Genomic DNA, 15,514 nt, shown 5'->3' on the forward strand with positions numbered 1-15,514 from the left:
GCGCGTACAGCCATGTGCTGTATGCTCACGCTAGTGGAATGTAACGTGTGTGTATGTACATTTACATGAAACAGTGAATATAGAACACATCATTGTACATGGTTTTACCTAGGTATATGTATTTTAATACCTGATCTACAGACATATGTATACAGACAGTATTTTATATACATGTGTGAATGGTATACAAGGATATGCATGTATTTCTTTTATAGAGACATACACACAAAACCTGCCTGCATATGTACTGACATTCAGCTACAAACACTTATATGTACACACACACACAGAATTTGCATACAAACTGGTAGAAAGAGACAGATAACGTGGATGCCATCCGATACCAACGGCTCTCTCATTCTTCCCCCTTTCTTGTAACGCAATGTTCACCGCATGTAACCCATATGAAGTTAAATTAGAAGAAGCAGGCATCGTTTATCTTGGGTTTTCAAACAAGAACCACTCTACGTCCAGCTGCCTGAGAAGAATTTATTTACCTTGAGATGGGCTACATTCTGAGGAAGCTTACTGAAAAGGTGTTCACGATCGTCTTTTGAACCAAGAACTATGCTATGCAGAGACCAGTTGCTCAATCACGTACTACACAGAGTCCAAGTAACATGTGAGGGAACGCAGCCGTTCGCCTTGGGAGAGGAAATCCAGCTTGGACACACTGTGCAAACATTTTCCGCTGTGTCGCCACTTCCTGCTTATCGGTCGTCAGGGTTTCCCTAGCCGTTTTAGTTTTTTACAGGCACAGAGAAAGTTTGACTGCTGTAGAACAGGAGATAAGCTGCAGACGTCTGCACCGCGGATTCAGGAATCTCGCTGATCTGAGAGTCGTCAAAGTTGTACCAGCTTTGAGTGAGCGTGTGTTTGCAGAACGCCGTGTAGTGGCCACCATCTAGATCTCCAAAATGGTTCTGCAACAACAACAGAGGCAGTAAATTAAAGCTCATCGAGAGAACACTATATTTCTCTTAATTGCATTTCTCCCTGTCCTCCCTTTGAGGAGTTAAAGATGTCAAGATTTAGCTTCCCTCTTGCCTCGTTGCATCCACCACTTAAAAGTGAAATTTCATTGGTTTCATGATGTACAAACTAACAGAATTTAAAGTGAGAATGGGTTCCTTTATCCAAAGCAGCAAAGCAAATCCACCCATTAAAGTTTTTGCAGCCATTTAATTCCACGTAAGCACTAGCTGGTCCCCAAAGTTTCATCTCTTAACAGCTAAAGAACAGAGAGATGAAAGACATACCTTTGTACAGGTAGTGGGGATGCTTTCTAGAAAAGTAAGAATGAAATAACTTTATACGTCAACCTACCGTCACAGCAAACAAGCTGTATTTGGGATTCTTCCGAAAGAGCGGATATATGTAAGGAGACAAATCCAGGTTATTTATTGGATAGTAGATGTCAGTGGTCAACTTCTTTTTGTAACTGCCTTGACAGTCAAACCTGAAAGTAATTTAAGATATTAAAAAATGCCTTGTACCAATACTCGTTTACTTCTTGTCTTTTAATGATGTAAGCTGCCTTGGGTCCCTTTTAAGAAGAAAGGTAGGGTAAATAAATATTTTTAAAAGGTGGAAAAGTTTGCCTTAGGATTCTCTGAAATCCAAAGAACACACTGGACCATTAAGGAGCATTTTATATACAGTTTGGCCTCATGTTTATTTTCAGGTGCTTGGAACGCTAGAGTGAAATTAATAGTATGTTTTCTGTGTGAGAGAAGCATTGATGGCTTCTGGTGGGAGCATGCTTTGTTCTGGCGAATCCCTTTGTTGGGAACAGAACAGGCCACAAAAACACTTCTAGAACAAGATGCAACTGAAGCGCTGAGCTCTACGAGGAAGTCCAGGACCTCAGATCCCAAACTCTAGCTGAAGGACATATCTCTCAATCACAGTGTTGTGGACAGACGGACGTGTTGTGGACACCGTCACAGCCTGACAGCAATCTTTGCCTTTAGTCCAAAATAATACTGAGACAGTGCACCTAATTAACTCTCTAAATTAATATCCCCCCCCAGTCGATAATAAACCACCTGCAAGGAAGATCTGTACCTCTTGAGATGGAAGATCACCATCTTTGGGGCCCTGGCAATACTGGCTTTCACAGCGGCATCGGTCTTCCTTTCACAAGAGGAGCAGTTGATCTGGTTGTTCCACGTCAGCATATCTTGCTGGAAGAAGCAGTCCAGGCATTCCTGAGACACGGGGTTTCAAAAACAGAGGTGGGCACTTCTCGCGATAGCAGTCTACCTGCTGGGTGCTGTGCCCAGAGTTCACCGCAGTGGGGGAACTGGGAAGCCACCCAATATATTGTGTTGGGGTTTTTCAGGTGCACTGTAGCTGTTTAACGGACCACTGGGACCCTTCAGATAATGCTCTGCCTGCCCTAGTCTCTCTGTGTTGTCAGGACTGTCGTCCACTTACAAAGCGACTATGACCCAGCTGTGTTCCAGCCTGCTGTTGGGGAAATGGCCGTGAAGGAAGCGGCTTGGAATAGGTTCGTGCCCAACTACAAGCTTCCGTCACCAGCTTGCCATCCCGTGCGAGAAAACCGGGTCTGCTGAGCCAGTCTTTCCAGTAGAGGCAGCTTTCGAAACATGTTGAATATATGAGTACCTTGTTTGCAGTAAAGGGGTTAAACCAAGTTAGTTCCCCAATAATGTGTTCTGAAGGATAATGTTTAAAAAGTTCAGTTTGGGCGAGGTCTTTTCAAGGGAATCTGATTAAGTTATCGGACTCAAGTGTTTCCGAAGACAACACGCCAGCTGAAGGAAGCAGGATCAGGAACTAAAAGGACAAAGAAGGTCTGCCTTGTGTTATCCGGATTTCTAGGGTGCTGCTATCGTTTGCATCAGCTTCCACGTAGAATTCGAGGCATACGTGCAGCATAAAAATGCTAAGACCGATCACCAGTTTGAATGCCACAGGCCAGATCGATAAACTGGCTGTATCAAAAGTATCAGATGGATCCAGCAAAGAGTTCTGCACATCTAGGCAGAGAAAAATATTTGCATCTATGCTTCTTCCTCCTTCAGCATGACCAGTTTTACAACCACTGCCGGTGCACCCACAACAGGATGAAATCTGACAATTTCTCACTCCCTGGAGACATCGAAGAATTTCAGCACTAATGCTAGGGGACAGCTCCCAGATTTCACTGGGGAAATGTTCACTGTGCATGATTGGAAAACAACCAAGACATACAATCTCCCTTTGTTAGACTAGGCCTTTTCTGGTGTTTTTTTTTTTTAAATACGCGCAAAAGCCTGTGATAGTTCTCTGAAATATATAATAACTAACTTTCCCCCACCCTCCACTCCCCTATCACTGCTGAAATGTACATTTAATGTGCAAAAGTCTGGATTCCTTTCTAGCCTAGATAAAACCCCACCCAGCAGGCACACGCTTCATTCAAAGCATGCTATTCGTAAATTAAGCAGAAGTTGCTCCAAATCCAAACCTCGATCCACACCCGACTTGCAAAACTCTGTGTCCTCACTTGCAAACCTTAGGGGCAGAAATGCTTCTTGCCGCTCAAGTGACAAGAGGGAACTACAAGGGGTTCTTTTCTTCTGCATTTTTTTTGGGGGGGGGACTCCATACCTCCAGCGAGCATTCCGTTTCATAAGGGATGGGAAGCGACAAGACGGTGAAGATCTCGTTTTTGTAAGTGGTGGTTTGACATTCCAAACACATGATGTCGTAACTAAGATGTCCTTCAAAAAGTCGGGTGATGATGGAGGACTCGGTGACACAACTCCGGGATTCCCAAGCAGTAGACGAGGTCCCGGGGTTTCTCCTCCTGCTTGTCTGCAAAGGACAAAATTCATAACAACACAGGGAACCTTGACCCCCCCCTTCCATTTTTTATGCTAGACAAATTGCGGTGTTGAGCCACAAGAGGTGAACGGGTTGGTAAAAGTCAAGTGCAACTGAACTAAAAAAATGCTGAGATGTGTGATGAGCAGAAGCAACCACTCTGGTTTTATAAACAGTGGAGAATATGGATGAGGACTGATGATGCCAACAAATACTGTAACATGACTTGAAAGCACCAAGAAAAAGGAAGGTGGTTAGGGAGAAGGGAAGGCAGGACCGTGCTTAGCGATCCCTCGTTGATGAGATGTGGCTCCGAGGTTGAAAAATATGGCAATGGCAGAGTTTGACTTAAGAACAGAAGAAGCTGCCTTTGGTTGACCCAAACCCTTGGTCTGCTGAGTTCAGTGTTGCCAACACCGACTCAACAGCCAAGGCGCTCCAAGATTCTGGGCGGAACGTAGTCCCTAGCTGTACCTAGGTCGCTGAAGACTGAATCTGTGAACATCTGTCTACGAAGGATGTACGAAGGACGGCCCTGAGCCGTCTGTCCCTGATCTGTACACACAGAGCTGTACGGGCACCCCAGCCAGGAAAAAAAAAAGTTCAATGCAAAATGCTCAAAGATACATATTGCTCCCAGCCTCTTGTTCAAGAAGACAGTGAAAGGACTCACCTTCTTGAGGGCTTCGTGCAGCTCATTGAAGACATAAATCAGAAATTCCTGGGCATCCTGCTGGGTCTTCTTGATGAAGGCAGAGTATCGTTCACCAATGACCAATCGAAACACCTCCGGCGACACGCAGTCAAAGTCCCCGAGCCACATGTCATTCATCAAATACGCAAAAGCTGTTGCGATCTCGCCATTTTCCCTTCCAGGTGAAAAGGATGATACGGATGGTTTTGAACAAGCACGTCTTCAAAGATGGTCCCTTTCCTCCCCAGGGTTTAGTGGCCAGTTCAGCCACTCTGGACCTCTGGGCTGGTTTCATATATCTTGTTTCGGCACTGCATTCCATCTTCAGTCCTAGCTATTGCCCAATTAAATCTAGAGGTCGACCACGTTTGCCCATTACTATTCTAGCTATATTTCCAGGGTTGGGGAAGGATCCATCTCGACATTTATTATTTTTTCTCCCCAAAAGTGCTAACCTCCGTTTTTGTTCTCCCTCTGCACACACTTTCTATCGAATGCATCCTCACTTCTTAACCCTAAATATCTCCAAATCTCTCCAAAAAAAACTCACTGCTTTAGGAAAACGTTGGCAGCAAACAAACAAGCAGTCAAAGTGAATTTTTTGTACAGGAAGGCAGCCCACTTACTTGCTGAGAGAGGCCACGTACTTTCCAGACAGGAAGTACTCCACCAGGGGCGACACGCTGCAGAGGCACTGGATCACGGCATTCATGTAACACGTATTGCCAAGGTTTCGCAGGCCGGTAAGGCCTTGGTACTGTGGGTTTGTCTCCTCTCTCAATTCATCCATGGGCTCCTCTGGTGCCTCCAAGGGAAGGACTCCCTTGCTATATTAAGTTTGCCCCGATACGAACAAAGAAATATTACATTATTAAAATGACAAATTTGAAAGGTTACTTTTCCAGTTCACCTGGGTGAACATCTCCCTTAAGTCAATACAGCTGACTTCCAGGCAGACCTCCACTGGACTGCAGTGCGTGCCACTCCAGGGAAACAATCGGGCATGCCTGCGTTCAGCGACCTCTCTCACTTAGAAGAACAGTACTCCAATAAAAATCCAAATAAAAAAGGTGACTCGGGCATGTCACAGCACCACCGATCGGCTGGAGTCGGGTGGAAATCAAACTGAGACAACGAAGACTGAGAAGACGCCCGATGAAAATGTTATAGACATCTTTTAGTGTCAAACACAGGCAAGGCTGCTCCATGGGAGCAAAGCTTCTCATTCCTTCCAAGGGAACGAAAAGCAGCCGCTGCTTGGAGTTTCCTGAATTTGAAATCTAAACCCTCTGGAGAAACCGACTGAGAGAAGTGAGAGACCGTCTGATCAGAACCAAAGAGCAAACGTCAAGAGCTTCATCTGTCAAGACAGAGGACTAAAGCAACATTTCTGGTTACTTTTACTTCTTCTATCTGTTTGGTAGCACATGACCCTAATTCCAGAACCAAAGAAATGCAGGGATGTCTCCGTGCCCCCATCACCTCCTTATCCTCAGCCAACTGACAATAACAAATGCTTAAAAGAAACTCACAGAAGGCAATAGATGCTGAAGTCGTCTGGCATGTTGGTTGACCTGGAAGCCATCTGCCGCCTTGCAAGGAGACAGAGCGGCAGGGTGCACTGACTGACGTACAGTATATCTGAAGGAGAGACGGCTTACCACCTCCTCTTCATTTTGAGGCTTGCCTTTTCCTGCTTTCTTGCACAAGCACACGGTTTCATCTTACACCTACTCAGAGGATCCCAAATGCATGGCCTTCCGTGCCTTGGCCGAGGGGGGGGGCTCTTGGTACTTGCTGCTCGTTGATGTTCCAGTAGAATTTTTTTCTACTGTCACATTCTGTCTTGTTGCTAGGTGACGGCTTGGGGATTCCTCTATCCAACAAGGCCAAAGGGTTCTAGAATCCGGATCCCTTTGGAGACAATTCCAGTCCATGGTCGCCCTTCTGGCTCCACCAGTTGGATCGATGACATTTTCTCACGATTGTTTCGATTCAGCAGCCAGAGGTGTCAGGATTCTGGCCTTGTTGCTGGGGCTCTTCTTTGCCTAAAACAGTTTGAACAATGCCAGCACCTGTTTGCGAATTGGGGGCTGGAGATGACCTAAAATGAAGGTACAAACTTGAGAAGCAGCCCTACCTCAGATGCGGTCAGAGCTTACTATCGCAAGAACGAGACACAGGGATTGTACTGAAACATACACAGCGATTTGCAGCAATTCAGGAGACGTGCCGGAAGACGGAAACATGGCACTCCAAAGGATTTTCAAGTCAACAAAATCGTGTTAGTTTTTACCTGCCCATGGTGAGATCAAATGAAATAAGAAAGGTGCTCAGCGGTCTAGACAAGAATAAATTTATTTGGGATTGCTTAAAGATTTATTGATATACAAAATGTATACATTTTTATATCTTTAATACACTATACCTTTCCTCCCCCAGCGACATAAACCACCATTTAAACAGCTACTGTGTTCGTGCCATAACGTCTGTATCTATAAGATACACTACAGATTTTTTTAAAAAAAGAATTACTGGGCGTTTATGATGCCTTTCAATTAAGAATTACAATCCGTACCTATGTAACAAAAAAAAAAAAAAAAAAAAAAAAAAACAAGTTGCAGCATGAAACTTCAGTTGGACAATGGGTTCTTGTTGAATATTCAACAAATCTGGGACAGATAAATTACATTTTATTGGCATAAAGTTGCATTGCAATCTCCCGTACATTACATAAAGTAAATCCAACCCTATTTTATATTCTTTTAAATAAGTTCCATATATAACATAACATTAAAAGGTGTTTTCACACAATATTAAATATTAACTCGGAGGGGGGCCCTTCCAATGTTACTTTGGGTGACACGGGACGGAGCGCCCCAGGCGGCTGTGAGAAGACCCTCGGGCTCTGGAGAGGCACACACTCCGTGGAGTTCTTTTCCTGCACGAACATGGCTTCTGGCGGAAGGGGTGGCAACACCCCTGGAGCCAAGAAGCCCCAGCACCGAATGCCACCTCTCTCGGCCTGGAGCTTCTGATGCTTCTCGAGCAGCAGGGACAGGAAGAACAGGGTGAGCCCAATCCCACCCCAACCCCATCGTGCAGGTGGGTCACACCACAAAGGGCCCTAAGAAATTCACAGGTACATTCAGCATTTCATCCATCCTGGTCTTAGGACATGTTTGGAAGGCAAGTGTCCTGAAGCAGCTGCTAGGTAAACCAAGCCAACAAAAAATGACAGCGACCCCCAAACTCCTGCTTGTTTTGCAAGGCAACGTTGCATCCAAGGCCAGCTTTCTGTCCTATTTCATTCTGCTGTTCAAGTGTGAATAAACCATATCCCCCCCCGCCCCCCCCCCCCACCTTTGAGGCTTTAGAACCAGTTGACATTGACTTGATAAAAGTGAAATGTGTCATCTTCTCTTCCCCCCCTCCCCTAAAAGAATTTCATTATGCATAATCCACCCCATGAGAACTGGCTCCATACTTCTGAAGATGAATCCTGATGCAGGAAACAAACTTACCACCTCTTGCTCAGGACCAGCAAGGCCTGACCAGCTCGGCTTACTGGCATGCATGAAAGACGGACAGAGCGGGTTCGATCCACGGGGCCACCTTTGATTGTACACGGCCCTGACCTGAGCGTATGTATCTGAAGCAGCCTGAAAAGGGTCAAAGAATCCTTCAGTATCTGTGGGAAAGGGGGTGGGGTGGGGCTCCTTCCCATTTCTTTAGCCAGGTGGCAGAAACCAGCTGCCGCAAAGCTCAGAACGCAATCTGCCTTAAAACCATCAAAACCAAAAAACGTCATTTGATAAGGGCATACTGGAAGTAAGGACATATTGCACTAGAGGGTTAAAGCACAGGGGGAAGATCCCCACCACGGACCAAGATAAAAGGGAAGGTGGCATTTCTGCTAAAATGCCTCTTTTAAAAATGCTGTTTCATAAAGACTTAAGTCCATTGCAGCTTTTAAAAAAAGAGCAGGGGGTGGGAAATGATCCCTTGCCAGCTTCTCTTCCACGGCTGATTCCCCCATTTCTCTCAGGTCCATCTCGTTCAGGCCAATTTCCTGTCCCGAAGTCCCCAAGACATCGTGGTCCTTATCCAGGGGGCCTTTTGTGGGGTTCCTCTGTTTGTTTTGATGAAGCATCCTATCAAATGACCGTGCAGGAAAAAGAAGGGCCAAAAAGCCAACCCTGTTGACTTCTGAAAACCAGAAAGCGGCGCCTAGGGCTACAGCATCAAGTGACTGGAACGGGCAGAGGCCGAGGACTCTTTGGTGCAACTCCCAGGCTGAAGGGTCAGTTCTGGAGAATCGTCCTGAGGCAGCAGGATTTTGTCGGGTGTGTAGTCATTCCTTTTCAAATCTGGTCAAAAAGGAAGCAAAACCACAACAGGCACACAGTGTTATGTATTGGAGTTGCGGGGGGGGGGGAGAGAGAGAGAGAGGGCGAGAAGGCCAGTTAGCAAGGCATTTTCCAGGCACAGGCCGTGGTGGCTTCTTCCCAAAGTACCAGCTCCTTTACTGTTAGTGCACAGAGGCCGGAGAGGCATGAACAAGGAGCAGAAATGCGCCCCTCAATGTCCATAGGCAGGCCCGGCATCTGAACAAGATGGAGGAGGGTCTGTTGCCAGACTCTCTCAGTAAAGCTGGATGTTTTGAATCAGGTGGGGGAGTCTGACCTCCAGGCACAGACTGCATAGCAATCAATGATCCCAGAAACCCAGAAATTTCTGCATTTTGGAGGGTTCTCCTGAGCACAAGAACTAACTCCACTATCACCTAAAGAATCTCACATGTACTGAAAAACAAAGCATTTAAGGCATTAAAAAAATTAGAAGGGACAGAGGCAGAAAGAAAGAGGAGCAAATAGTGACTTAATACTTTGTGATGTTTCCTTAAGCCCAGGCAGATCTGTGTGGAATTCACCACAAGAGGAGTTACAGGGGAGAGGAACTCTTTCTTAACAGGGGACATTAATTTACCTGGAAGCTTCAGTTTCCTACAGCATGAGTTGCAGTGATGCTTTGCTCTGAAGTTTTTGATGGCATCCTCTCCTAGGTTTGCAGGACCAAACACCATATCACTTGACCTTTAAAATAAAATGCACTTTCAAACTTCGGCAATCAAACAAGTAATAATTTCTTGTTTGAACTTTATATCCTGCAAGATACAGAAGAGTTTCTTCCTCTGTTTATGTCTGATACCGTGTTTCCGTGGTAATGTTTGCTGCTTCAAAAGGCTACTAGTCCTCAAGGACAAGTCACTAATCCTCGGGGTAAGGGTGGTAAACCAATAGAATCAGAAAAATTGTACATCTTCTGATTAACCAGCTGGGCTACAACTGAAGTGAACACCACCCTCAGTGGTGTAGTTCATTCTTTTCTGTATCAAGTAAAATAAAAACCACATTACTTACCTTTTTTCTTCAGCTTTGATCACTGAGGGGTCTGTCAAATTTTCCCCAACACCTAAATGGAAAATGGAGAAAGTCTGATATATGATATATGAAGCCAGAGTTCTCCCTCTCTCTCTCTTTTCTGGCTAAGACTATATCTTGTCTTTCCATCATGTCTTCTGACAAAGGTTGTGTTTTCTAGCGAAGGCACTTCTTTGTGTGTAAGCTTAAAGTTTGTACAGTAAACACGCACACTGCTCTGTGTCACACAGAGAGAACGTGTTGCCCTCTAGATTTTGGCAGACGGCAGCTGCTATCGGCTCCAACCAACATGGCCGAGGGAACCACCGGAAGAGCAATCAGACGCGAACAGCACCAGGGAGTCCCCACACCAGAGCGAAGGCCTCCCACTCACCTTGCAAATCAAGGACCAGGAGTTCTCCTCGAGTGTATTCATACGTCCAGTGGCTGAAGGCTAACATGACCTCTTCCAGCATGTTGGTCGGAATTATTTCATCCCCATTATTGTTGTTGTATTTTCTAAACTCGCCAGTCATGCACTCCTCCACTGCAAACCACTGCCCAGCAGAATGGCAATATAAGAGGAAGACTTCCAAGAACCTCGAGAGAGAGAACAAAGGAAGAGAAGATCAACCGATCCCTTAAAAGAGCCTCGTTCGTTACACGCACAAACTACTCTTTGTCCCATTATTTCAGTTTTCTTAAAAATGGTCAGAAAACGTTAACTACTTCTTTGTGATTATTCCTCACATGCACTGGGGGAGGCACACACACAACCCACACTCTTGTCAGTTTCTGCTTATAGAAGCTCATTCTTCAGGCCCAACGTATGGAATGTTTTTTAAATGCCTACCTTGGAGAGTAGGGGATTGATTTGGGCTTCATCTGATTGAATGCAAACGTGAGCTTCTGGGCCGCTCTCTGCTGCTGAATTTCCTATGTGAGAAGGAAGAAAATGAAGGTAAAAACTTGAGGAGGAGGAGAAGGCCAATAAACGTATTGGACTCCTTATAGGGCTACCTTTTTTGTTCTTCTCTATTCATATCCATGGCAAAAGATTAAGACGATAAGAGAACAGATTCTCTATAAGCCAGACATTGTTACTATTGGCATTATCAGTAATTATTCTATGATAACCTTGACAGCAGGGGGTCGTCACGGTTCCTGTTTAGAAAAGGAGTGGCATCCACCACAATCAGTTGGACACACCGCTCCCTTCTCTCTCTCTCTCTCTCCTCTACAGAAAAAAGTTTCCAGGTGCCAATGTGAATTGAGCAGTTGAAACTAGACATCAATACAAAAGAGAAGTTAAAATAAATGACGCTCTTCATTAATGGGGGTCTAGATTAAATTAAGTGTGTTCCTGATATAAACATCGTGCAGCGTTCCATCCGTGTGACTGAAGCCGATGTTTTACATCAAAATGCTCCACCTTTGGTTGTACATTATCTTTATACAATTGGATGCACTTTCACTGTAGGTTTTTTGTTTGTTTGCCCAGAAGATTAAACACAGGTGCTAAGTATCACGGGCTGATCGAATTACTACAGTTAAAAAACAGGAATTAAAAAAAACCACCAGATATATGCTGTACTGCCGTGGTGGTGCTTTTAAGCAACTCGCGCCTATGCAGGGTTGACACAATCATCCCTCTGTACTAGCGATCATGCAACTTACTCTCAGACACAGGTGTAAGACGGTGTCTTCCTTGTAAATGCTTGACCAAGTATTGACCACTTCAGGGAGAAAGGATTTGATGATATAAAGGTGGCCCGATTTCAGGATGTCATGCTCTGACCAGGTGCAGACCACTTTGAGCGCTCGCCGCAGGCCTCCCCCCATCTCCTCCTTACTTAAGAATTCAATTTTGGCAGAGAGACCCAGCTGAGACCAGGAAGACATGCTGTTGTTCAACATGCCTGGAGAACTTTCTTCAAGACGATATACAGTGACTGGTTCACCTGCAAAAATAAGGTAGGAAGCAGAGGTAAGCCTAGGGCTATGTTCACGCTCTCTTGGGAAGGAAGGGGCGGCAGTGTCTTCCTCCTACATGTACAATCATCCACCGAAGTCCCCCTGCAGGCACACAGGCGTCCTGGGGAAATCCTTGCCTAGCTCTGTTGCCATATAATCTATAACAGCAGGTGTGCTATAAAACTATCCCAACTTTTCACCAGAAGAAACAGGCAGGTTTCTGCTCTACTTTATTGTGCGTCACCCTCAAATACAATAAAGAGCAATACAGATTTTTAAAAATAAATGAATAGGCTTACCTCTTGGAGGCACAGGTGTGAATGGTATACTCTGAGACAACCTCATCAAATTATTCCTTTCAACAGCTGTAGAGAAAAGACATTTTTAAAAGAAAAACCTGCAGAATACAATTCTTCCACTTTTCATTATTTCTCACAACTTCAGAATACTAACCTGAGTAATAGTAGGTGGTGTCCATGATGGGCTTAAAAGGAGAAGCGATGCCTTTTAAAAAAAGATTAAGACTCTGTTACTGTTTATTATATGAATACTATTATTATATAAATACTAAGTATTATAGTATTTATATAATTGCATTATATTTCACAGACAAGAGCCATGTTTAAATCCATCAAATATGTGCTATTTTTAAGAAATACGAGGACAATGAAGAAAGAAACACTCTTACTTTCACCTTGCTGTCTATTAACTGGTTGATTCCACAACTGACAAATTTTATTCCTTGAAAATATGTACCATGGATGAGAAAAGTATCTTCAGTGTAATGCTCCAAACTGTGCAAGGCAGCTTAAGCAACAGTAAAATGACATGAATCTGACTTGGCTTGCTCCAGTGAAGCATAATAATGACTGCAAGCATAACAGGAGTCTGGACTCTGAGGTTCCAGAATGCAAAGCAAAACGGCCTTCAGTAGAATTTTTTTAAAATAAGTACACATCAGATATTCTTTCATCACATGGGACATTTACAAAAATATCAGACTTGCTAGTAAGGTAAGATTTTATGCCTGCTTACCATTCAATGCATCTTCCTCAGAAGACCTGCAAGAGGCAGAAATCCCATTACGATTTAGAACCTAAGAGGAGCCCTGTGCTGGATCAGGCCAAGGGCCCCTCTGGTCTATCTTCCTGTCTCTCACCGTGGCCCTACCAGATGCCATAAGATCCCTGTCTCCTGATACCCCTCCCCTCCCCTCCCTCTCTCTCTCTCTTAACATGAAGAACATAAAATGTGCTTTGGTAGCTCAGGCCAAAGGCCTCTTCCAGTCCAACATTTAGATTCCACAGTCAGACACCATCTTGGGGAAGCCCACAAGCCAGAGGGGAATGCAACGACCCCCACCTGTTTCTGCTCGCTAGAAAGAGGTACTGGTCTCTGGCCCACTGCCTCTGAGGCCGACATTAATACACACACACCCTGGCTTTTTCTTCCCTCTGATTCTAATATGTGCATATAAATATACCTTGGTCTTCAAAAAGGCAGAGCAAACATCTTCATTTCAATAACACACACTGAACAAAACCAATACTCTGTAGGATTTCATGGCCAATCGGTCAGAGCATCTCTCTTACAGACATGCAGCTCCTCTACGTTAGCAGGGCCAGAGTCTGTTCACGGTCGGTATGTGTGTCTAAACCCTTTCCACCTTCGCAAGCTTGGCTTCTCACAGTCAAGTCCCAACATACCTGCCATTTTGCCCAGCTAAACCTGGTCGCTGAAAGGCCCCCCCTGCGCGGACCAGCCATTTGCACTCCAATTCTAACAGATCCCCAGCAGCAAATTGAATGCTAAGTGCTGGTCTGCATATAGCTTTAAAAGCAGGCCATGTACACACACGAGGGAGATACAGCAGCTCAGGGCAGCCACATACATACTAAGGGCTGCTTAGAAACTTGGGGGAAGGGGGTACGCCCTATCTGAAGAAGCAACCCCCTGCCCCAATCTTGAGCCACCTATGATACATACAGGACAAGTGTATTATGTGAACAGAACAATTAGAGAGTGATTGATGTTGTAGCCAAAAACATAATAAAAAGTTCGAGGAAGAGACTGAGAGTTTCAAGACTAGCAGCTTTACTTACATTTGATTGCTATAGGAGGGTAACCAATCCTGCAAAGAGAAGAGGAGGGAAAAATCAGTACAGAGCCTAGTTCTTGAACAGAAGGGTTGAATTACAATGGCTGCTGAATTTTGTTCCAAACTGCTTACTTTCAGATGTCACAATAAACACTACAAGCCTATAGCTCCTGAGCTGTGTGTTTTTTTTTAACATTTAGCAGAAAAGCTAGAGTAATCAATATTATGTTTTACTTACCGTGAGCAAGGCTGCCTTGGAATCCACAGGATGAGAGTCTTCAACTGAAGTTCTCCTACTCTTATTGTGCACTGAAAGAAGGAGTTCACAGTCTGAGTTAACAATACATTAAAGACTTTTGAGCAGATGTGTCCTCTTCCCTTTTAACTGACCGCTTATTAATCAATTTGTATTTTACCCATATGGTGATATATCTACCTTTAATGGACTGAAGCAAAAGTGAGATAAACTGACAAATTCACAAACCAGCCCAAAGGCCCAGAAACAAGAAGAGCCAGTTTGGACCTACACTGAAGAACAAAATGAGCGAAATTTTAACTACTCACCTTTCAGTATTTCATGCTGCCTGTTAGTAATAGTTTATAAAATTCATTTTAAGAATGTTAATGGTTTATGATACTTACTTTGCTCAGAGTGTGCTGTTGATGAGCTTCTGGGATCATCAGCAAAGCCACAACTTGAACTAACAGGCCTCAGGTTGCCTTCTGTATGACTACTACCCTATATATTAAACAAATCATCATAATCATAAATAGGACACAGGTGCCCTTGCTTGCAGAAATAATATGTAAATGCCAATCCCCACAATACATGATGCAAAAGAATACAAATGTCTAAATTTTTACCTGATCCTTTGCTGTTTCCATTCCTTCCAAAATTGCTCTTCTGAAGCCTTCCTGTTGCTCCTGTAAAAGTTAGCAAGGAAAAAAATCGTAATGCTCCCCTGAGAAAGGGTTGTCCTCACTCTCTCCACTACTATATCTTAGCTATCCTGCACACAGGTGGGTGTTTAAGGCTGTGCAAAACTGTGCCACAAAAAAAACGAGGCAAGACGGTCGGAAGAGCAGGCACCATAACCCTGGCATCTCTGGGCGCAGTGTGGGATGGCGTCTATGCTCCCTAGACGGGTTGTATCATGACGCGGCACCAGCGTTGAGGACCGGTGCCTCTGTGATCTGTGCTGGGCTCCTACAAAACCAGGGCACAGGAAGCTGCTTTACACCAGGAGCAAACCATGTGGCCGCCCAGCCTGGGAATGGCTCTCCTGCCTATTAACAGCTCTCCCAGCACAAGCAAGCCAAGGCTCACAACGAAAGGTGTTAGAGACTGGACCCAGGGCCTTCCGTGTGCAAAGCGTGTGCTCTTCTGTGACGCAACGGCTGCTCACCAAGGCCTCACACTTCTGGACCCAGGGCTTCCTAATTCACCACTCAGAATCCCAGCCACATCCCTTACATGCGCTCCAGCCACAG

The 15,514-nt window shown here is 44.7% G+C and overlaps 2 protein-coding genes across 2 annotated transcripts in view; both read right to left on the reverse strand.

Annotated features, from left to right (window-relative positions):
* Window positions 1–102: 102 nt before the first annotated feature.
* Window positions 103–6,723, reverse strand: USP50 (ubiquitin specific peptidase 50). The gene is made up of 6 exons (XM_072982068.2): window positions 5,155–6,723; window positions 4,508–4,703; window positions 3,619–3,825; window positions 2,068–2,210; window positions 1,327–1,459; window positions 103–923 (listed from the first exon to the last, which is right to left on the reverse strand). The coding sequence occupies exons 1-6, from the start codon at window positions 5,316–5,318 to the stop codon at window positions 741–743; spliced, it is 1,026 nt and encodes a 341-aa protein (XP_072838169.2). The 5' UTR covers window positions 5,319–6,723; the 3' UTR covers window positions 103–740.
* Window positions 6,724–6,868: 145 nt separating this feature from the next.
* The window catches only part of TRPM7 (transient receptor potential cation channel subfamily M member 7), a 47,010-nt gene continuing 38,364 nt past the window's right edge, over window positions 6,869–15,514 (reverse strand). The window contains exons 28-40 of the mRNA XM_072982060.2: window positions 14,888–14,947; window positions 14,666–14,762; window positions 14,262–14,332; window positions 14,028–14,056; window positions 12,961–12,986; window positions 12,379–12,429; window positions 12,225–12,290; window positions 11,629–11,912; window positions 10,805–10,887; window positions 10,346–10,551; window positions 9,952–10,003; window positions 9,518–9,624; window positions 6,869–8,898 (exon numbers count right to left, since the gene is read on the reverse strand). Coding sequence (XP_072838161.2) covers window positions 8,765–8,898; window positions 9,518–9,624; window positions 9,952–10,003; window positions 10,346–10,551; window positions 10,805–10,887; window positions 11,629–11,912; window positions 12,225–12,290; window positions 12,379–12,429; window positions 12,961–12,986; window positions 14,028–14,056; window positions 14,262–14,332; window positions 14,666–14,762; window positions 14,888–14,947 — 1,266 coding nt within the window. The 3' untranslated portion in view covers window positions 6,869–8,764. The remainder of the gene's footprint in view (window positions 8,899–9,517; window positions 9,625–9,951; window positions 10,004–10,345; window positions 10,552–10,804; window positions 10,888–11,628; window positions 11,913–12,224; window positions 12,291–12,378; window positions 12,430–12,960; window positions 12,987–14,027; window positions 14,057–14,261; window positions 14,333–14,665; window positions 14,763–14,887; window positions 14,948–15,514) is intronic.

Source organism: Pogona vitticeps, chromosome 12, assembly GCF_051106095.1.
Source record: "Pogona vitticeps strain Pit_001003342236 chromosome 12, PviZW2.1, whole genome shotgun sequence".
NCBI lineage: Eukaryota > Metazoa > Chordata > Lepidosauria > Squamata > Agamidae > Pogona > Pogona vitticeps.